Here is a 22607-nt window from a genome sequence, read left to right on the forward strand (position 1 = left end):
TGTATAGAAGTTCAAATGTGTGTAAGAGTGTATATGGAAGCTGAGTCCTCAAGCGGTGGACTGTGCCCCTCAACTCCACAATTTAGTGCCTCGCGACTCCACAAATTCACCCTTGTTGCCCACTCTATGAAAACGGATTTGGATCCTTTAGATTGTTCCTCGCCAGCTGCCACGGATGCTCCAAGGTGCTGGAGACACACAGCAGGCAGCAGGGCTCTGCGTCCCGGGGCCGGCGCACCCGCTCAAAGGCAACACGCGCAGCTTGCTCTGGCGTCAGGTTCCTGCAGTGCCCACAGAGCCTCGGGTGCCACAGCCGCACCGGGCACTCCTCTCCTCCCCAGGCAGTTGGGAAGCAGAGTGAGACGCCTCCCCATGAGCAGCGTTTCCTAACGCCCTAGACAGACCACTGATGGGCACCAGAGGTCGGACTTTCAGCCTTAGATGCTATGGCAACCCTAGGGATGGCAGATGCTCCTTACACCTGCTATTCCTGTGTTCTTTGGAGTTCTGACCTCAATCCCGTTATAGTCAATAATTCTTGAAATTGAGTTTTCCCTGATCAAATTACTGTATGGTTTCTCTCTTTTAACTGGACCTGGACTAAGCTGACTATAGTTTAGCCTGGACAGTGGAAGAGGATTAAAGTGGGGAAGATTCAAGAGACACTTACAACCTGAAATCGACAGGACTCGGTTATAGATTAGATGAGGGAAGTGGGGATGGGGGAAGGAGAATCGCATAAATTTCCAAATTATATAACCGGATGATGGAACCCTAGAGCGCCATAGAAACCACTGGAAAGGGACCAAGTTTGAGGCGAAAACTCACAAGCTCAGTTTTTAACAACGTTGGCTTTGAACTGACTTTAAGACACCTAAAATATATCAAGAGGCAGTTGGCTCTAAAGTTGAAGAACAGAGAGAAGTCTGGGATTAAGATGGGAGCCATCCCCCTTAGGGGATAGGTGAAGCCATGGACATGACTTGAAATGGCCTAGGGAGAAAGCAAACTGAGGAGAGGGCCCAGCACTGAGTCCTGAAGAATCTCAACTTTTAACAGCCGGAGAGAGAAAGAGGAGTCAGCAAGGGACATCCTGAAGCTGTCAAAGAGGTAAAGGCAAACAGGGACAGCGCTGACTCCCAGAAGGGTGGCAGCCACAGACGTGCAGGGCTCCTACCTCCCTTTAAGAGACCATGCTGTGGTTGACTGACTGCCACCAGAGGCTGTATCTTTACATCGCCCACATTTTCAGCTCTGTCACAGTGCTTGGGCCAAGGCCACACTTTCTCCAGGCTGGTCCTAATCAACGACTGAGCTTGAAGAAAGCCATTTCTGCTTGATTCTTTTGACTGGCAATCTTTGCTCTGGGACCCCCACTGGCCTGGCTGAGACTTTCTCAGAACTGCACTGCAGTCAGATGACTGCAAAACTTCTTCCCTCACACAGCCCTGCACCTCAGCCTGAAACCACCCACCTCCACCCTTCTAGTTAAGCACAGGAATTTATTGCTTTAGTCAGATATTTTGTTACCTAGAGACCAAAATGCATCCCAAATGACACACCACCCACAAGCTGACAAGAGCCTAAGGGAAGGATATAAAACAAGAGGCTGGTTTAAAAACAGGAAAACATTTAATCCATTCCAAAATACACATCAGGAAATGAAGTGAACCACAGGAAAAACACCTACGATGGAAGAAGGATATTACTGGCTTCATGCTCTTATTCCTAGAATCCTGAGGCTCTGATGTGTAAAAGACATCATCTTGCCCTTCAGATACTCCCAGATGCCCAGAAAGATATATACATCTGTTAAGGAGTTCTGGCCTGCTGAAACTAGAGGGGAGCTCGACAGGAAAGAGAAAGGAGCATCAATCTATAATCAACTGATCTCAGAAGAGCTAGGTGACGGTGCAGAGCCATCCCAGGCGGGGGCCCCTCTGATGTCCTGGTGTGAACCCGAACCCACAAAACGGGTTGGCTCAGGGAATGTGCCAGTCAGCCAAATAACAGCTTTGCTATTATTACAGCTTCAGCCAAAGCCCTGGGGAGCAAAACCCTAAACTCCTCCTTCAAGCCCCCTGCTGGTTGGTTTCATCATTATCTCGCCTCTTCCAAATCTGTAAGAAATGAATACAACAGACATGTAAGAGCTGACATTCAATCCACACATTTATCAAGTACCTGTTCTACCCTAGGCGAGGGACAGCCTGTCGCTCCACATCCATATTTGTCTGTCCCCTGAAACTAACTCAATCCTTTCAGAAAATTCCCTTTGGCTTGATTTTTATCTTTCTACCCATCCCCCTCTCTCCTTCTTAACTTTCCATGCCAAACTCGCTAGGAACTCCCAGTTAAGCCTATAACCACAAAGTCACTAAAGTGTCCTCTCTAGAACGAGAAGTGTCTCCATTCTTTTTTACGAAGCTATAGCTTCTTGACACCAGGGAACAAGGTCCTGAAAAGAGCAGGATGTGGTGTGGCGCTGCCACTTCCACCGTCTTGGATCTCTGCGCCTTTCACAGAAGTTCCAACAGCCCTCGGTCGGGACAGAGCAGCCGAGGCTCGCAAGCTCTGGGCTTCGGAGGAGCCCCTACGAGGAGGGCCCAGGAAGCCATCTGCCATTTTCGGTGGAACACAAGTGGCAGTTACTAATTAGGATGACTCTGTACTCTGGATCTGGATGTGCTGTACCTTTTTTTCTAGTAAGATACCAACTGCTTAAGAAATAAGGATGTTTTATTTAATCCATTAAGTAGATGTGAAAAGGAGTGCTTTAAGAGGTGCAGTCTCCTTGAAAAATGGATCAAACTCTTGAGTTCAACATACCCGGTGTTTGTCAATCAATGTATGGTACGACAAGACAAAACAGAACAAGGTTTGGTCTCTGTCTTCCTTCTTTGCTAGGTACCAGGGCAGTTGTAAAGAGAAACAAAGATACTCTGCTTCACGAGCTCTCGATCCAATAGAGAAGACGTTAAAATAATAAGGTTGGTGCTCTGGCAAAGACATGAAGAAAGCGCTGTGGGTCATGAAGAGCGCTCACTTGGCCTGGGATGCTGCGGAAAGCTTCAGAGCCGACTCCTTGTTGGGGTCCTGATGATTCTAGGCTCTTCCGCCTTGAAACCAGACCACACACCTCCGCAAAACTAACCTGACCACACACATAACCTCCTTGCACATCCACAAATCTTTCACACTTCCTTGCCCTTCTCTTTTCTAGCAATCACCCCTGGGCTCTCAGGGCCATATAATCTGGCCCCACCTCACTCCTCCGTGCATTCCAACAGATACCCAGCCTAACCGAGGCTTTGACTCAATCCCACTTCCTGCCTTCACCCACATCATTCCCCTCACTGGCCCCACACCCTATTTGTTCAGCGCCACCAAGTTTGTGGCCAACTCACCTGAATGTAAGCCTCCGAGAGCGTGATCATCTGGGGAAGGATGTCAGTCACCTGTAGGTCTTGTAATTCATACCATTTGCCCGTCCCCTGCAAAAAGTATGAAGGGATGGGTTAGTCTGCTCCCTAAAACCAAATGGTGTAGAAGGAAAGGATCGCAGCAAAAAGTGAGAAAAATCAGAAGAATAGCTGCTAGACCACCACTCAGCAAGAATCGTAATTAAGAGGGTACATGACTTCTGCATGGCATCAATCAATTTAAAGAGCTTTTGGGGTGCTGATCTTGGCAAATGCAATCCCTGCCGAGGATTCCTTGAAGTATAATGGAGTCTCCCAACACTTTTAAGAAGAATTTAGGTGACAGACTAGACACACTCAGTTAGCAGGTGCAGTGTTAACCACTGGGAAAGCCTAGAAGTACACATCCCCGCCCTCCATCCCAGAGAACACAGCAACAGCCAAGAGAAGTGTCCTTGGTGGACAATGTTCAAAATAGTAACTGGTTTCCTTTGGTCTATAAAACCAGTGCTGCAAATACAACAAATCTACCTTACTTCATGCTGCCATACACGAGGGGGAAAAGAGGCTTCTGGATTATGGCAGAGGCACTGCTGGAAGCTCACCTGCCTCAACCATCCAAACTTCAAAGAAATGCCAAAGGCAGATACTACAGACTATAGATATTCAGATAGTCCAACAGTTCAGAAACATAACAAAAGCTCAGGATCACATAATCAAGCACCCATTCCTGTTTTGATGACTGGTTAAGAACACGGTGAAACCAGGGGAACCGGGGTGGCTCAGTCAGATGAGCGGCCAGCTCAACTCTGGCTCAGGTCATGATCCCAGGGTCCTGGGACTGGGCCCTGCATCAGGCTCCACACTCGGCAGGGAGTCTGCTTGAGATTCTGTCTCCTTCTCCGTCTGTCCCTTCCCCTACACGCGTTTTCTCTCCCTCTCTCTCTCTCAAATAATAAATAAAAAATAAAACAAAAAGGTATTAACACCTGTCTCAGAGGTGTGTTTTAAAGATACAAATGCAGGGCGCCTGGTGGCTCAGTCGGTTAAGCGTCTGCCTTCAGCTCAGATCATGATCCCAGGGTCCTGGGACCGAGCCCTGTGTCGGGCTCCCTGCTCAGCGGGAGGCCTGCTTCTCTCTCCCTCTGCCTGCCGCTCCCCCTGCTTGTGTTCCCTCTCTTGCTCTCTGTCAAGTAAATAAACAAAAAATCTTTAAAAAAAATAATTCATTTAAAAAATTCTTAAAAAAATAATAAAGATACAAATGAGGAGCGCTTGGGTGGTACAGTTAAACATCTGGCTCTTGGTTTCCACTCAGGTCATGAGATCAAGCCCTGTGTTGGGCTCTGCACTTAGCACAGGGTCGGCTTAAGATTCCCTGGGCACTCCTCCCCTTCTCTCAAATTAATAAATACTTTTTCTTTAAAAAGATACAAATGAGATGAATATACATTAAGCGCTTGGCATACTTTCTAGCTCAAGTAAAATACTTGCTAAACAGAGTTAGTTATTACACCCACAGTCCCAGAAGACTAATCAAATTAAAACAATCTGTGCTAATAATGTGTGTGAAACCAAATATATCTTAAGTACATGCTTCATCCATTTTCAGCTTGAGACAAATTCAAAACAGTTTTTTTTTTAGCTGAAAGAAACCTTTAGATCAGTGCTTCATAAACTTTAATTACATTCCAGACGGTCCTGTTAAAATGCAGATTCTGATTCAGGAGGTTTGGGTGGGGCCTAAGATTCTGCATTTCTAGCGAGTTCTCATATGGTATCAATGCTGCTAGTTCGAGGATTCCACTTCAGGTGGTAAGACTCTAGTCTAAGACAGTGGTGCTCAACCTTGGCTGCACAATGGAATCTCCCAAATAATTTTAACAGCATGCTGCCTAGTTCCCACCTCCAGATAATCTAATGCAGTCTCTTAACTGACTGACATTTTGAGCCAGATAATTCTTTGTCATGGAGGCTGCCTGTGCACTACAGGATATTTAACAGCAGCCCTCGCCTCTATTCCAGGTAAAAACCAACAGGCACAAATTACACTGTGCTAATGGAACTGGCCTGGAGTGGCCCAGGCAACAGGATTTAAAAATCTCCCCAGGTGAGTGCAACGTGCAGCCAAAATTGAGAACCACTGCCTGAAACTAACCACTGACAGCTCTATTACTTGCAGAACGCCCAAGTCAAGCTCAAGATAAGGCAAAGTGAAGAGAGCTGCCCACTGAAATGCCAAAGGAACAACCCCCATTTATGCCACTCACATGATGGAGCACATGGATCCGGTAGGAGCCCTCCGAGGGCTTGCCGTCATGGACAATGTTGGCAATGAGGTCGTAGGTGGTATTCTTATGCACTGCTTGTACTTCCTCAGACAAGTACTCTCTCAGATCCACATTTCTAAGGATGATGAAAATAAAGCCACAAGATCAGACAAAGGCTACAGAAGGGGAAACGGTCTGACATCAACGGACCACAGGGCTACTGAACCCTATTTTAGCAGCCTGGATCTGGGTAGGCTTGCAGAGCCATGGAAGCCCAGGTTGGTGGAAATTCACATAATTTGCCACAAACATGAGGCAAACTAGAAAGACGGGCTCTAGAGGGAAAGCACACTGTAAAAGCATGTCTAGCCATAGAAGATGCAGGGCCTCGTGTCATTCAGATTAGAACTGGAATGAGGGCTTCTGCCGCTTCAGAGGTATGTGAGAATCTGAGCAGGTTACACCGCCGAAGTCTCTTCTAGGAAATGAAAAGGAGGGTCACCATCTCCTCTGAGATGGTGAGGATTAAGGGAGACAGCAGGAGTAACCCGTCACCCTTTGCCCTCTGTGGGAATCCCACAGCTGCAGGGTGCAGTCGATGCCCGGTCCCTAGCCTCGGGCTATGGAAGGCCTGACCGCATGATTCTGTGAGCGGTCACTTAAACAGTCATTTTCACAATTTCAATATGGCAAAGCAGGCAGACCGGTAGCTTCAGCACAGAAAGGGAATTTACTCAAAATAAAGTAGAAACGTGGCTAGAACCAGGCCCTGGAAAAGAAGCAAGATCCAAGGGAGACGCATGACCTCTTTTCTGCTCTGACATCGGTTTTGTCCTTCTCTCCCCTCTGGCACCCCCTCTTTCTGTTCTTTAGGTGAGCCACCCTGGCTACGCCACAGCTTCCCGATTTCTCAGTTCTGGTTGCCAAAAGAAACTACTGACTACGTTCCTTCAATTGGGACTGCAAAATATCTATTTTATTTTGAATATCTGAACATTCACTTTCAAATAGAGAGATGCATTCTTGAACATGGAATAATATCTACTTTTGTGTTTTACACGTTGGATTCTAACCATCAGTTGAAGCATAAATGTATACACCAGTTATTGCAAAGTCAAACGCTATGATAAATGTCAGCTATGAAAACGGGACAAAGACAACTGTGCAGAACTTTCCTATAGTTAAACAGGGAAACAGAGTGGCTGTTAGCAAGAAGAGAGACTGTATCATATTTCTAGTATCTCTAGAACTGACATGCCATCTGATGTACTACCACTCAAAACATGAACTCCGATAACGTCATCCATGACGGATTCATGGGAAATGCTAACAGTGGTCATGTCCGTGGTCACTTCCAAATGTGTATCTCCCTCTGAATTCTAGACTGTGAATATATCACCTGTCCAAAAATACAAAAACTTTCTATGTAAACCATGTAGTAATAAACATACAACTTTGTTCTAATTATATTATGTAGCTTTCATGTTAGTGATAGCTATTTACTTCTACAGACTGAGTGTGTACCATATAGACTGCAACACTTATTGTTAAGGATAATGTAGACAGGAGCTGAAAGAAATCGACGTGAGCTCCAGAGAGCCAGAAGGCCTGCTGGCTGCTAAGAGCTGTGTTCTCAAGCTAGCTCTCCCCAGCTTTAACACCAGCTGTCCAGACTTGTTTGTCTGAACAAGTCCTAGAGAATCTTCAGGAGTATTAGTACTCAAGTTTTCACGACTAAACCAAAACTGTTTAGCGATAAAAGGGAATGAATACATGTTAAATCATTTTGTTTTAGAAAATAGCCAAAGGAGGGCGCCTGGTGGCTCAGTTGGTTAAGCGACTGCCTTCGGCTCAGGGCATGATCCTAGAGTCCCAGGATCGAGTCCCACATCGGGCTCCCTGCTCAGCAGGGAGTCTGCTTCTCCCTCTGACCCTCTTCCCTCTCGTGCTCTCTATCTCTCATTCTCTCTCTCTCAAATAAATAAATAAAATCTTTAAAATAAATAAATAAATAAATAAATAAATAAATAAATAAATAAAAAGAAAGAAAGAAAATAGCCAAAGGAGCCCACTATACTCCTCTCCCAATCAGAACAGTCCAATTCAGAGAACACCTAATTAGCTGGAAGCGCAGCTTTAATCCTGTGCTCCAAAAAATCTACCTCCAAATAAGCAGAGAGCACCTAATCACTCCAAGTCTGATCAATCTCCAGTAAAAAGATGTGTTATGAATAAAACACAGGAGAAAAATTAGGTATGAAAAGGGTCCTTCTCGGGCGCCTGGGTGGCTCAGTCGTTGAGCGTCTGCCTTCGGCTCAGATCATGATCCCAGGCTCCTGGGATTGAGCCCCACATCGGGCTCCCTGCTCGGCGGGAAGCCTGCTTCTCCCTCTCCCACCCCCCCGCTTGTGTTCCTGCTCTTGCTCTATGAAATAAATAAATAAAATCTTTAATTAAAAAAAAAAGGGTCCTTTTCAAAAAGTGGAGACTTTAGGGGCGCCTGGGTGGCTCAGTCGGTTGAGTATCCGACTCCTGGTTTTGGCTCAGGTCATGATCTCATGGGTCATGAGATCAAGCCCCACATCAGACTCCTTGCTCAGCGTGGAGCCTGCTTGGGATTCTTTCCCTCTTCCTCTCCCTCCCCCTCTGCCCCTCCCTCTGCTCGCACATGTAATCACTCTCTCTCCTTTCTCGCCCACGCTCTCTCTAAAATAAATAAATCTTAAAAAAAAAAAAAATGGAGGCTTTAGCTAATCTAGAACCATAATGCATAAAGCATTTAAAGTACAGGCTTCCAGAACTGGTCTCTAAAAGGCTGACTGGCTTTTCTCAACCTCTCCAAAGCAAGCTTTCCAAAGGACAAACTACTGAAATCGGTTACCAAAAACCTAAATGCAACTGATAGCCAAATAAACATATTCCAGGTGCAATATAAAAGAAACCAATGGAGTAAGGCCATTTCTGTGGTGACTGAGCAGGAATTATTATCGATTCATAGTCCTCCTTCCTCCAGAACTGCCCTTGTGTCAAGTGCACTCCCTCCTCCCACAAACACACTGGTGACTGTGGCAATTCACAAAAGTCCAGTTCTGAAAGAAAACCCGACTACATGGACTTTCAAAGAAAGGTTCTCTGTGGTCTCACTCAAGGTAGCAGAACACTGGCTTCCATGTCCCCGAATTTCACTGTCACACAGACAAGATGCTAGTGAAGAACAGGAAGAAGAGTGTGGGAAAAGCAAGTAAGAGATTCTCCTGTAATGCTAACTACAAAGGTGTTCTCTCCTCACCCCTTCAACTGTTCTCAGATTCTTGGTGATCATGGAACCAGGAAAAATAAAATGTTATTCTTGGAAGGACCCAGAGGGTTCACCTAGTCCAAGCCTCTCATTTTACCCATGTCAGAGTAACTCCAGAAGATATGCCAATGACCTGCCCAAAGTCCCACAGCTAGGATGGCACAGCACTCAGGCCTCTTTACTTTCAGATACTACCCTCTTAAACACTACCAGAATTAAGAACTGGAACCATTTTCAAAGGAGAAAATTGGCAGTCTTGGTATGGTTTGGGCAAGTGAGAAATGGAGAGGGATGGAGAGACAAAGAAAGGAAGGGATGAGCATTTACACATTACAGCTCCCAAACTACTCTGAGGGTTTGGGGGGAAAAACACAAAAAACAAAAAACAACGCTGAGCTAAACATCAAGTTAATTCTGTCACATACCCACCCAAATCCTTCTCAACAAGAAGCTGCCTTAGGGCTCCACTCTGACCTAAACACCAGCAAAGAGACCCTCACTCCTCCTGCCAGTCCTGCCACCAGGTTTCTCCGTGTTCTCAGAGATATCTTCTTCACAGTATGAAAAACCATGTCTCCTGAGAACCGAAAACCAACTGTCTACCCCCAAAAGGATCTTGCAGGAGCTTTCTGAGTTAGATAGTAGTAAAATGAAAGCATCTGGTACAACTCCTCTCAATTTGCATTAAATACTCATAGACGTTCATAAAAAAGATAACTGCATGGTAAACTAAAAACAAGACCATACACCAAAATTTATCTTTCTCACCAACAGGGAAGGACCCCAAGATGGCAAGGCAAATGTGGAACCATCCCCACTGTCTGTGCCTAACTACAGTATGCAAGAAGATGCAAAGACGAGCAAACAGACGGACAGACTCTAACTGCTCGGGATCATCTTCAAAGCCAGGCAGAATCCTACCGGTCCTGCCCTACTTTCATCAACAGTTTTTCCCTACGCTGAAAGACTACACTGCCCCGCAAGCAACAGGAGTGAAGGTGAAAGGACCGCCTCGAGGTAAACAACTATCTTTGAAGTCCCTGAAATATTTGTATCCTTCCAACAACAACCCTTAACTTACATAGTGTAAGTAGGCTCTGTTCCCAATCTCTAAGACAGTCCAAAATGAATAACGGTACAAAAACATGAAAAGAGATTCAAGCTCACTCCCCTAAGAGAAAGTGAAGCAGCGTAATACTCACGTAATAGGAAAGTTGACAATAGTTGGATTCTTCTCCACAAAGAAATTGTTTTTAGTGAATCTCTTAATACAAAAAATGAGATACGGAGGGAGCTTGGTGAGCTGGAAGCGTTTTAGAAAGTTCTCCTTGTAGGTCTTATATTCCTAGACAGAATGAGAAAGAAATCATCAAATTAGTGCTGGAGTATTGGGGTAGGTGAGTGAGTTTTGTTTTGGTTTGGATTTTTAAATATAATTTTGCCTTGTGCTTAAAATTACAGAAGACAGGGGTGCCTGGGTGGCTCAGTTGGTTAAGCGTCTGCTTTGAGCTCAGGTCATGATCCCGCGGTCCTGGGACCAAGCCCCGCATCAGGCTCCCTGCTCAGCAGGGAGTCTGTTTCTCCCTCTGCCTCTGCCACTCAACCCTACTCGTGCACTCTCTCTCTCTCTCTGCGTCTCAAATAAATAAAAAAATCTTAAAAAAAAAAAAATTCAGAAGACGCCTGATCCCAGAAGTCACATAAAGGCTTAGGGACAGCAACATGGCCACGGCTGACTAAAATACAGCTGTGGGCCGTGTTTACACCAGCACATGAGCATACTGCTGAACTCCACCCACAGCAATGTGGGATCTGTTTCTACAAGGAAAACAAAAATGTCAGATGAAAAAGAGGTTTGTTAAAAACTGCAGAATTAAAACCATGAAAGTCTTGGGGTGCTTGGGTGGCTCAGTCGGTTAAGCATCTGCCTTCAGCTCAGGTTATGATCCCAGGGTCCTGGGACAGAGTCCCGCATCGGGCTCCCTGCTCGGTGGGGAGTCTGCTTCTCCCTCCCCCTCTGCCCTTCTCCCTGACTCATGCTCTCTCTCAGTCTCTAATACATAAATAAAATACTTTTTAAAAATAAAAAATAAAACCACGAAAGTCTCACTGAATTCAAAATAAGGAAGAACATCCTGACCACGAGAGGCAGATATGCACAGAACAAGTACTTCTGAAGCAGTGAGGGACCCCTCCTTGGAGGGGGGTATCCCAGCAGATGTAAGAGCTAAAACTACAAAAGTCTTAGAAGAAAACATAAGGGTAAATTTTCACGACCTGGGATTTGACAGCAGATTCTTACATATGAAAACAAAAGCACACACTTCACAAGAACACCTAGACAGCATTTCAACAAAACTTAAAACTTATGTGCTTCAAACGATACTATCAAGAGGGTGAAGATGCAATCTACAAAGAGGAGAAAATGTTTGCAAAATCAGACAGCTGATAAAGGACTGGAATCTAGATTATATAAAGCATTCCTACAACTCAATAATAAAAAGATAACCCAGTTAAAACATATACAAAAAGATCTGAATAGACAGTTCCCCAAAGATGATACACAAAGGTCCAATGAGCACACGAAAAGATACTTAACAGCATTAGTCTTCAGGGAAATACAACTCAAAACCGTAATGAGCTACCACGTCACACCCTATTAGGATGCCTCTCACCCAGAAGACGAACAGTAATGAGTGTTGGTGAAGATGCAAAGAAACTGGAACACGTATTCACTGCTGATGGGGATACAACACGTCGCAGCCACCTCGAAAAACAGCCTGGCAGTTCCTCAAATGGCTGAACAGAAGAGTTACAATACAGCCCAGCAATTCTGCTTCTTAATTACCACCCAAGAAAAATGAAAACGTGTTCACAGAACAACTTGTCGACTAATATTTATGGCAGCATTACTCACAGTAGCCAAAAGGCAGAAACAATCCCAAATGTCCATCAACTGATGGCCAGATAAATAAAATATGGTGTATTCACACAATGGGGTATTATCTGGCCACAAAAAAAAATGAAGTAGTGACACATGCTACAACATGGACGAACCTTGAAAACATTACACTAAGTGAAAGAAGCAAATCACAGAAGACCACATATTACAGCATTCCACTTACATGAAATGTCCAGAATAGCAAATCCAGAGAGACAAAGTAGATTAGAAGTTATGGCTCAGGGAGATGAGAAGGTTGAGAGGTAACAAAAGGGTGATAAAAACATGAATGATGAAAATGTTCTACAACTAACTGGTGGTAGCACGTATCTGTGGATATAGTAAAAACCATTCAATTATAAACTTTAAAGGGTTCATTGTATGGTATATGAATTATATCTCAATAAAACTGTTATGTTTTTTTTAAATCAAATTGCCCTGTCACATGATGAGTAACCTGAAGCAATGGAAAAATAAGCTTTCCATCTCTACTACACACAGCATAGGCACATCCTTCTGGTAAATATTTGATCATCTATAGGTATAAGCACTACTGGAAAAACTATCTTTTTGTTGGTATCAAGTAACTTCTGCATGGCTGAAATAACATACTGTGTTAAAAGAAAAAAATTTTTAAGGTTTTAATTTTTTTATTAATTTTTTTTAATTTATTCATCTGAGAGAGTGAGCAAGAGCATGAGCGGGGGGAGGAGGGTAGTCAGGAGGGAGAAGCAGACTCCCCACTGAGCAGGGAGCCCGATTCAGGGCTGCAGGGCTCTAACCCAGGACCCTGAGATCATGACCTGAGCGAAAGGCAGACGCCCCTAATGGTTTTTATTTTTAAGTAAGCTCTACACTCACCATGGGGCTCGCACTCACAAAGCCAAGATCAAGAGTTGCATGCTCCCCTGACTGAGCCAGCCAGGCACCCTCCCCCTCTCCCCCCCCCGCCACAAAAAAATTTTTTTAATCAGGTAAATGCTAAGAGATTTCATTGTCCACATCTGAATCTATGAACAAGTGGTCACAAGAAGCATTCATTTTAATTATCTCAGACTAGGGAAGGATTTAACACATAAATGATATCACAGCCTAACACAAAGTTTTCTCAGGAGTTCCAGAAAACGTGAAGAATTTCACCATGGACAGCAGTACCACATTCATACAGCAAGGAACAATTTGGCTGTAACTATGCATCACATTGTAATAGCACTGTTAATCACTTTTATTGGTTTCAAAATTTTGTCTGCATAACTTATAAATGTGTTATAACTTTATACTTGCTTAAAAGCTGTAAGTATAATGAGCTTATACCAAAGTTTACATTTATACTAACTTAAGTATTATCATAGTAAAAACAAATGTAAATCAATACTGAGGGCTCAAGAGAATCTCAATATTCCTTAAGTTTGAACAGTGATAATAAGGACCAAGAGTGGCATGGCTGAAAATGCCGGATGAAAAATTGGAGTTTAAATTCCCAGCTCTGTCACTTAAAACCATAAAATAAAGAAACTGAGCTACACAAACCCTAAGGTCTCTTTCACCTCCCTAAAATGAAATGAGTCTGAACAGCAGATTAGACATCTTAGGTATCACTGTTACCAATCTCTGTGCGTGTGTATGTGTGTCTGTGTGTGTGAGAGAGAGAGAGAGAGAGAGAGACAGAGAGGCAGGCAGCTGCCAATGTCCACAGATACCCAGGGCTTGTTGTGCTTCCTAAGTGTGCTAAGAGTACAGCGGACTCAGACATTGGACGGAAATAGTGATGGAGGTCAGGGGAGGCGTGTTTTAGAGTGCTGGGATGGCTGCCTACCTCACAACTCAGCCTTTTCAAGGAAAGGCCCCTAGTCACAGGGTTTTTGAACAGAAAGGACACCTGATTCAAGCAGGCCTTTCAACTCCCCCCGGGGAACCCAGAGCAGCGTGGCAGAGGCTGGGCCTTGGAGATAAGGTAATAGCAGCCTGTACAAGGGACAATCAATGGACCGCCACTTCTGACAACCCCCTCGCTCTCGTTCCGTCCTTCCCAAGTCCTGCTCAGTTCAAGTCTCCCGAAGATCCTGAGATGCCTTCCAATAAAGTTCCTCTTTTAGTGAGCTTTTTGTTGGTATTTAATATCTGAAAACAAAAGAATCTTAACTAATGAAGAGAAAGGGCAGAAAGGGGTGGGAATGAAACGTTAAGTTAAAAAAAAATCTCCTAGTAAATTCTCCCAGAACCAAAAGGATTAAATTTGTCTAGCATGAAGAAGGGAATTAAACCAAGAAACATTAATTCAGTAGATAAAAAGACACTTTCAACTTCATAAGAAGTAATATTACAGGGGCACTTGGGTAGTCAGTCGGTTAAGTGGCCAGCTTTTGATTTCGGCTCAGGTCATGATCTCAGGGTCCTAGGACTGAGCCCTACATCGGGCTCCATGCTCAGGAGGTAGTCTGCTTCTCCCTCTCCCTCTGCCCCCCGCCCGGCTCATGCTCTCTAATAAATAAAACCTTAAAAAAAAAAAAACGAGTCAAGTACAGTTCTCAGCGGGACTTGCTGTCTCTAAGAATCACTGCTCCCTCTGCTCCGCCCCCCACCCAGCCTGCAGGCCTGCACATGCATGCTCTCTCTCTCAAATCAATCAATCAATCTTAAAAAAGAAAAGTAACGTGACAGAACAAATGATTTCTATTTATTTTTATCTTAGCCCTGTTTTTTTCCACTTTAATGCTGACACTACATTTTTTATTTTTTAAAGATTTTATTTATTTATTTGACAGAAGAGAGACATAGCAGGAAAGGGAACACAAGCAGGGGGAGTGGGAGAGGGAGAAGCAGGCTCCCCGCTGAGCAGGGAGCCCAATGCGGGGCTCCATCCCAGGACCCTGGGATCATGACCTGAGCCAAAGGCAGATGCTTAAAGATTGAGCCACCCAGGCGCCCCAACACTACATTTTTTTAAAAGATGGGAGTTTTTCCTACTTTTCTGAGTTTTTACTGTCCTAAATACCCCCTCCTTTCTCCAACCTACCCAGAGGCAGATGGTTAGGGTCAAAAGAACGTATGAGAACTACAAGAGAGGGCACAGCAAATCAAGTTAAGAGCTGGCGTGACCAGCTAGAAACAGCAATGGAGTCTGGGAAGCTCAATAGAGATAATATGCTTTATGGTAAATGCATTCCACCTATGTGGCAACTTTGACATATAAAAAGAAATTGAAAAAGTCAAGAGAGAAAGAAGCATCAGCAGGGCAGATGTGCAAATGGGCTACCTTCTCCGTAATGCCGTTGAACTTGGCCAGGATGTTGAAGAGCGGCACCTGAGGGATAATGAGCTGCTCCTTCTCGTCCTTGTAGAGGGGAGCGGTAGGGAGATCCAGAGTCAGGTACATGAAGGTGGACTCCACCATTGTCTCCTGGTACTCGTCATTGTGCAGCAGCTGTTCTTTTTCTTCTGCTGGCTAGAGACAAGGGAGGAGAGAAAGGAGGGAAGGAGTGTGAGCAGTACAGAGACCACCACATACATGGAAAGAAACAATGTTTTTTGTTACATTCATTTCATTTTGTTTTGAAGTGAATGAAAAGGGTGCCCAAGAGACCGGGCATTTCATGGGCAGCAGCATCACCTACCTCATTAGGGTAATGCAAAAACTGATGGGCTTCCATCTTCAAAGAGATTTTATTTAAATACCAGACTATTTAAAACGCTTTCAGATGATCTAGAAAGCTCACCTGAGCTTTCTGAAAAATCACGCCAGCACCACCCAGTGGCCAGGCCACTTAGCCAGTGGACTATACCGTCCCATAACTCCCACACTTCGGCACACTGGCATGACAGGAACCTGAGGAACTGTCCCTTGGCCAGTGTTTTACAGAATCTCATCCTGGGGCAAGAGGACTTGACATATCTTTATCTCTTTGTCAACCCTAAATCCCCTCAGACAAGATAAATCAGGCCAAGAGTCAGGTTCAACCCACTCACCAGATCAGGATGAGGAAGCTTTTTAGTGAAGATCCTCATGGACCCCTGGAAAACATCAGTCACAATAGCTGTACAAATAGAAATCAAAATGCAAATTCCGTCAGGTTGGAAAGTGTTTCCAAATACAGTCCTAACTTCTAAATTTCTGAAATAAACCAGCATCTTCCAGCATAAGACCCAAAGCTCTCACTAAACATAGAAGTACCTGTATAACACATACCACCACCTTCATCATTATTTGTGTAAATAATTATTTTATGGCTGTCTTCTCCACAAGATGTCCTTTGACCCTCCAGCATAGGGCCTGGCCCATAAGAGAAAAATTAAGTGTGTCTGAAATGAATGAATGATTTATAAAACCTAGGGACTTATGAATCACAAAGAATTCACAAGCAAAACAAGACATGACCAAAGAATTTCCCATAACCATATGCTGTGTGCAAAGGAAGACAGAGTCCACCTTGTGCTAGACATAAAAGAAAATCCAGACTAAGGGACAGAGCAGAAGAGACCCAAAGCAAAGAGGGAAAGCACAACAGGGTTCTAGAATCCGGACAGGACACGAGTAACAGAACTCAGGGGCGCAGGTTGAAGACAACTGGTGGAAGAGGCAGGGCCACCTCGTAGAAAGAGCACCAGCCCACAATTCCACATCAATAAACGTCAACACCAAGAAATAAATAAATAAAAATAAACATCAACACCAGCAGAACCGAGGAAAAGGCCAAGATAAAAAACTGCATTCAGTCTCCAAAATTATTAATCTAGCTTGGCAGTCTCTAAGCTGAGAGTTATTTCTGGCATTCATGGAAACTAACTACTGATATGCGACCATGGATGTTAAGGGACACAGGACTTGAAGTCTGAGAATCTGTACAAAGGCCAGTCTCATTTCTCCAAGTATAGGCCCAGACGGAGGAACCAGCTTTCACTCTGCTTTACCAGTCAACTTAGAAGCCAAGCAAACACTCAGTGAGCCCTCCTCACATCAACTCTTGCACTACCAGACTAGCAGCTGACAACATGCTGCCCAGCCCTCAGTGTGGAACTGGGTCAGGGTTTCTAGAGTATAATTATATCCATTTCCATGTATTAAGCATGCCATTGGATTAACCATATCCTAATTTTTTTAAATGGAGAGGAGCCTATTCAGGAATAAAACTTAGCTCACGTGTACATAAACACTACCCTAAGACACCAAAAATCAACAGTTAAGAAAAGGATGGGAAGTTGCAAAGTGCCCGTAAAAGGAAGCAAACAAAAAAGAGCTCTCTTTTACAAAAGAACATGACTTACTCTTCTTTTTCTTCTTTGTGCCCCCCAGCGCTGAGTGTAGAGCATTCAGAAACCAGGACAGAAAGTCAACTCCATCCCCTGGAAAAGAAGGAAGGGTGGGGCATGTCGAAGGTGGAAATTAGTACAACCCAAACCATGCCCTGGTTGGCAGGACACCACATTCCTGGTTTTCCTCCTTCCCTTCAGGCCACACCATCCCGTCCCGTGAGCATCCTCCTCTATTTGGCCATTAAATGCTGGCACTCCTCAAGGTCAAGCTCTTAGTCTTCTGATCTCTACTCTCTCTCTGGGCTCTCTGACCCAACCAGGACCTTCCATTATCATCTCTACTTCAAACCTGTCTCTCACCACCCACCAAAAGCCAATATTGAATTTCTCCTCTAAATCACTCCTCAGCCAGAATCATGTTTTTAAAACTTAAGTCTGATGTCACATCTTGGCTTAAAAGCCTTCACTCACTCCCCACTGGTGTGAGGATATAACCCAAGCTCCTTCCAGTGGCATCTAAACAAGATGATCCAGTCCCCCCTCCCACCTCGGCTCTCACGCTGTCCGCTGGACTCCAAGCGCCCAGCTACTGGCAGCCTCCCATCTGTTCCAGGCACGTCCACACTACTGGCAGCATCCTCTCTACCTGGAGTGCCCAGCCCTGACCTAGCTCCGCTGTGCCTGGAACTCAGCTAGCTCCTCCTCCACTCTGACCCAGCCGACCGCCCATGTGCTTAGCTGGGGCTCCTTGCTCCATGCTCCCTCCCAGAGCACACTTCACTTCCTCTAGCACAGCACTTACACCCTGGAGTCACCTTTTTACACAACTATCTTCCCCACTAGAATGGGATCTCCTGGAAGAAAACAACTGTGCTGCTCATCCCCATAGCTCTAAAACCTATGAGAGCAGCAGGAAGAGGTGGTGAGTAAACGGAGAGGAGGCAAGAGGACGCTGTATGAGATCCAGGCGCTAAGAACTCCAGAATGTCCACTTTACTCACACGGCAATAATTAGCTAGACTTGGAGGGATGAAAAGAGTCAAAATAGGTCATCGGAATATCTAGTCTGCAACATGACAAAATGAGAAGCAAAGGGGGCAAGTGTTTCAGGCTTGGTGCCTTTCCCAGCCTCCTAGTTTTCCCCTGAGCCATACAGTTTAGTTTACCAAATAAGACAGACTTTCTATCCAGCTCAAGTCTCAGGACTCTGAGCAGGGCAGGCTGATGAAAGAGGAGTGAGGAACCCAATCACGCTATCAACTAGACACCCGGTTACTACAAAGTTTGCTGCAAGCACAAGTAAATCTGCTCATCAAACTAGTCTTGTTGCCCCACCATCAGAAAAGATGAAAGACTCGTTCCTTACCTTGCTTGGTGATCTGAAAGGTCTTCTTGCTGCAAAGGACAACAGCCTGAAGCATCTCATGGGGAGAGACATGTGCCTTGAAATTTCGAGGGTTCCAGAGCTTTCTCATCAGCTCTCCAAAACGCTGGACCAACAAGAACATGATATCCCCTGGAGGACGCTTGATGTTCTTATAATTGTCTTCTTCCAGGAAGTAGTTCCGGAGAGGAGGAACATTAGACAAAGCCTGGAAGTCGAACACTCCAATTAATCCAGGGCCCCTGTGCACAGCCCTGGGGACAAGCTCTTCTACTAGAACTGGGCCTGTGATGGCCTTCAAGAGTCAGAAGGAAATGCTCAGGTTTAAAGTTCATGTTATAGAAACATCCTCTGCACTAAGTCACATAAGGTCCAGTTCTGCAGACACTTTACTGACGTAGACATGATGAAGAAGTTTTGTTAAGACTTTACTTTTTTTTTTAAATCTCACCTTTTTTTTTTAAGATTTTATTATTTATCTGTCAGAAGTGGGGGGAGCACACAAGCAGGGGGAGTGGCAGGCCTAGGGAGAAGCAGGCTCACCATTCAGCAAGGAGCCTGATACAGGACTCACTCCCAGGACCCTGAGATCATGCCCTGAGCCAAAGGCAGACACTCAACTGACTGAATCACCCAGACATCTAATGATTTTACTTTTTTTTTTTTTTAAGCAATCTCTACCCCCAACATGGGGCTTGAACTCACAATCCCAAGATCCAGGGTTACATGCTCCACCAACTAAGCCAGCCAGACGTCCCATGGAAGTTTAAAAAAAAAGTATTCAAGTCCCTAGCCACTGACCAACTTTTTTTTAGATTTTATTCACCACTGAACTTTTTTTTTTTTTTAAGATTTTATTTATTTATTTGACAGAGAGAGACAGCGAGAGAGGGAATACAAGCAGGGAGAGTGGAGAGAGAGAAGCAGGCTTCCCAATGAGCAGGGAGCCTGACACGGGGCTCAATCCCAGGACCATGGGATCATGACCTGAGCTGAAGGTAGACGCTTAACAACTGAGCCACCCACGAGCCCCTGAACAACTTTTTTTTAAATAATTTCCTTTATTTACTCTAATCAGGCCTGTGACTATGTTTACAATCATCTTAAAATTTGGTGTTTTTCCCAAAGTGGTATTTACTAAGAGAATGGTAATAAATATAAAATAAAAGGAAAGAAAAATGAATTATATATAAAAATGATACAAAATGAACATATATGTAAAAATGATTAATTTTTACATGGGGCGCCTGGATGGCTCGGTCAGTTAAGGGTCTGCCTTCAGCTCAGGTCAGGATTCCAGGGTCCTGGGATCGAGCCCCACACAGGGCTCCGTGCTCAGCGGGGAGTCTGCTTCTACTTCTCCCTCTGCTCCTCCCCTCTGCTTGGTGCCTGCTCTATCTCGCTCTCTCTCCAATAAATAAATCTTAAAAAAAAAATCTGTTAGAATTGAAATGGTCAAAAGGTTTAGAAAAACAAAAATACATTTTAACTCATTAAGCAAAAAGATAAAGACCAGCCATGTTGGTTCAGGAAGAAATACATGCTCATTAGTGTGAGCTACAAAACTGGGAGGAAGACCACAGAACAGACCGAAAATAAATACAGTTTGCCTGCAGGCCCCTCCTGATGGGTTGTGAATCCTCACCAACAATGCTTACTATGAGCACAACCTTCTATGGAGAGGTAATCCATTTAAAAAGGAGGACCAAGGTTTCTACTAAATAAACCCCGGCATCTTCGAGGAAGACAACTCAGGACACAGGGAGCACTGTCACAACAGACGGGATTAGGACAGCCCCTACAAGTTTAGCTCAGATAAACAAACAAGGACTTCATGCACAAAGAATAATTTTTTTAAAAAACCAGTCACTCTCTTAAGGAAGGGAGTATGGATAAAGTTCTTCCTAGTGCTCAGTCATCCAAGATGTGGAGGGAGGTTGCTCTCCGGCTTCAGCAACCATTACAAAAAGTATCAGAGAGAAATTATTCAGCCTCCAGAGGGAGTAACTCTGTCCATTCAATCCCATTCTAGCAGTAATAATATCACAGAGGGTTTGTTCATCTACTTATTTTATAAATAAAAACTTCCTACAGGAACTAACTAGAAGTAAATATTTGCAACACATACAACAGAAAAAGGCTAATATGTATCTCTTAGAGCCCAGTGAAATAAACCACCAACAGAAAAATGAGCACGTAGGGCCCAACATTGCATGAAAAAATCTAATCAACTTTAGAAATAAAAAAAAGGTATGTTATACGTATCAAAATGGGGGGAAAATAACAGTGTAACAGTGACAATGCAAAATGAAGAACCCTCTCTTGTGTTGTTGATGGGTTTGTGAGTTGCTACAAACACCCTACAGCCTAGACCTAGGCCCTAGATACATTAATACAAGAGGTGATGATTAAGCTCTAATTCATCCATGAAATGGACTAACATGTAATCATTAAAGATGCGGCCCAAGCGCAGGTACAGGCCTATTTCGGAGGCATTACAGGTCTGCTTTCAAACCACCACAATAAAGCTAATACTGCAAGAAAGAGAGTCAAATGAATTTTTTGGGTTTCCCAATGCATCATAAAGTTTATATTTACACTATACCATAATCTATTAAGTATGCAATAGCTTATGTCTAAAACAACAATGTACATACCTTAATTTAAAAATACTTTATTGCTAAAAAATGCTAACCATCCGGCCACCTGGATGGCTCAGTGGGTTAAGCGCTCTCTCTCCTTCTCTCTAATAAAAAAAAAAATGCTAACCATCATCTGAGCTTTCAATGAGTCACTCTCTTTTTACTGGTGGAGGGTCTTGCCTCCATGTTGATGGCTACTGAATGATCAGGTTGCTGAAGGCTTCGATGACTGTGGCAGCTTATTCAAATAAGACAACAGTGAAGTTTGCCTTCTCAATTGACTCTTCCCTTCATGAACAATTTCTCTGCAGCACATGATGCTGTTTGACAGCATTTTACCCACAGCACAACTTTCAAAACCGGAGTCAATCCTCTACAACCTTACTACTGCTTTATCAACTAAGTTTATGTAATATACCAAATCCTTTGTTGTCACTTCTACAATCCTCACAGCATCTTTTTTTTGATTTTATTTTGACAGAGAGAGGGAGAGAGAGAGAGCACGCACAAGCTGGGGGAGCGGCAGGCAGAGGGAGAAGCAGGCTCCCCGCTGAGCAAGGAGCCCGATGCGGTACTCGATCCCAGGACCCTGGGATCATGACCTGAGCCGAGGGCAGACACTTAACCGACTGAGCCACCCAGGCGTCCTGAATCCTCACAGCATCTTCACCAGTAGTTTCCAACAAGAAACCACTTTCTCGGCTCATTCATAAGGAGCAACTCCTCATTCACTAACATTTTATGAGATTGCAGCAATTCCAATATAATAATAAATTGCAAGAATTATCAAAATGTGACATTCATGAAGTGATAAGAAGTTGGCGTTGAAAGACTTCTTCGACAGAGTTGCCACAAACCTTCAATTTCTAAAAGCACAATGCCTGGGAGGTACAACAAAGCGGAGCACAATAATGAAGTATGCCTGTGTTGATTTCATAATACACATTTTTCTAAGATTTTATTTATTTTAGAGAGAGAAAAAACCCAAGAGCACATGAGCGGGGGGAGGAGCAGAGGGAGAGAGAGAATCCCAAGCTGACTCCGCACTGAGCAGAGAGCCCGAAGCAGGGCTCAATCTCACAACCTTAAGATCATGACGTGAGCCAAAATCAAGAGTTGGACATTCAACCAACCAAGCCACCCAGGCGCCCCTTTCATAATATGCTGTTAAGCCAGCCCAGGACAGAGTACTAGAGAAAGGAAAGAATGAAGCCTTCACTTTATACTTTCTACATCTTCCACCCACCCCTAAATGTTTATGTTTATAAATTTTTTAATTTTTTTGTCAATCAAGATTAATTTTAATTGTGTTTACCAACATTTTCTTATTTTTCTACAATGTGTATATATTACTCATATACTTTTTAAAAAAAACAAAATTTAATTGCAAATAGGACAAC

General features: G+C 44.1%; 1 protein-coding gene across 1 annotated transcript in view; it reads right to left on the bottom strand.

Moving 5' to 3' along the window:
* Positions 1-1624: 1624 nt before the first annotated feature.
* The window catches only part of USP39 (ubiquitin specific peptidase 39), a 28127-nt gene continuing 7144 nt past the window's right edge, over positions 1625-22607 (bottom strand). The window contains 8 exon segments of the mRNA XM_035728875.1: positions 1625-2120; positions 3408-3494; positions 5693-5828; positions 10193-10335; positions 15188-15376; positions 15898-15965; positions 17194-17271; positions 18548-18773. Coding sequence (XP_035584768.1) covers positions 2073-2120; positions 3408-3494; positions 5693-5828; positions 10193-10335; positions 15188-15376; positions 15898-15965; positions 17194-17271; positions 18548-18773 — 975 coding nt within the window. The 3' untranslated portion in view covers positions 1625-2072.

Source organism: Zalophus californianus, chromosome 8, assembly GCF_009762305.2.
Source record: "Zalophus californianus isolate mZalCal1 chromosome 8, mZalCal1.pri.v2, whole genome shotgun sequence".
NCBI classification, from domain to species: Eukaryota; Metazoa; Chordata; class Mammalia; order Carnivora; family Otariidae; genus Zalophus; species Zalophus californianus.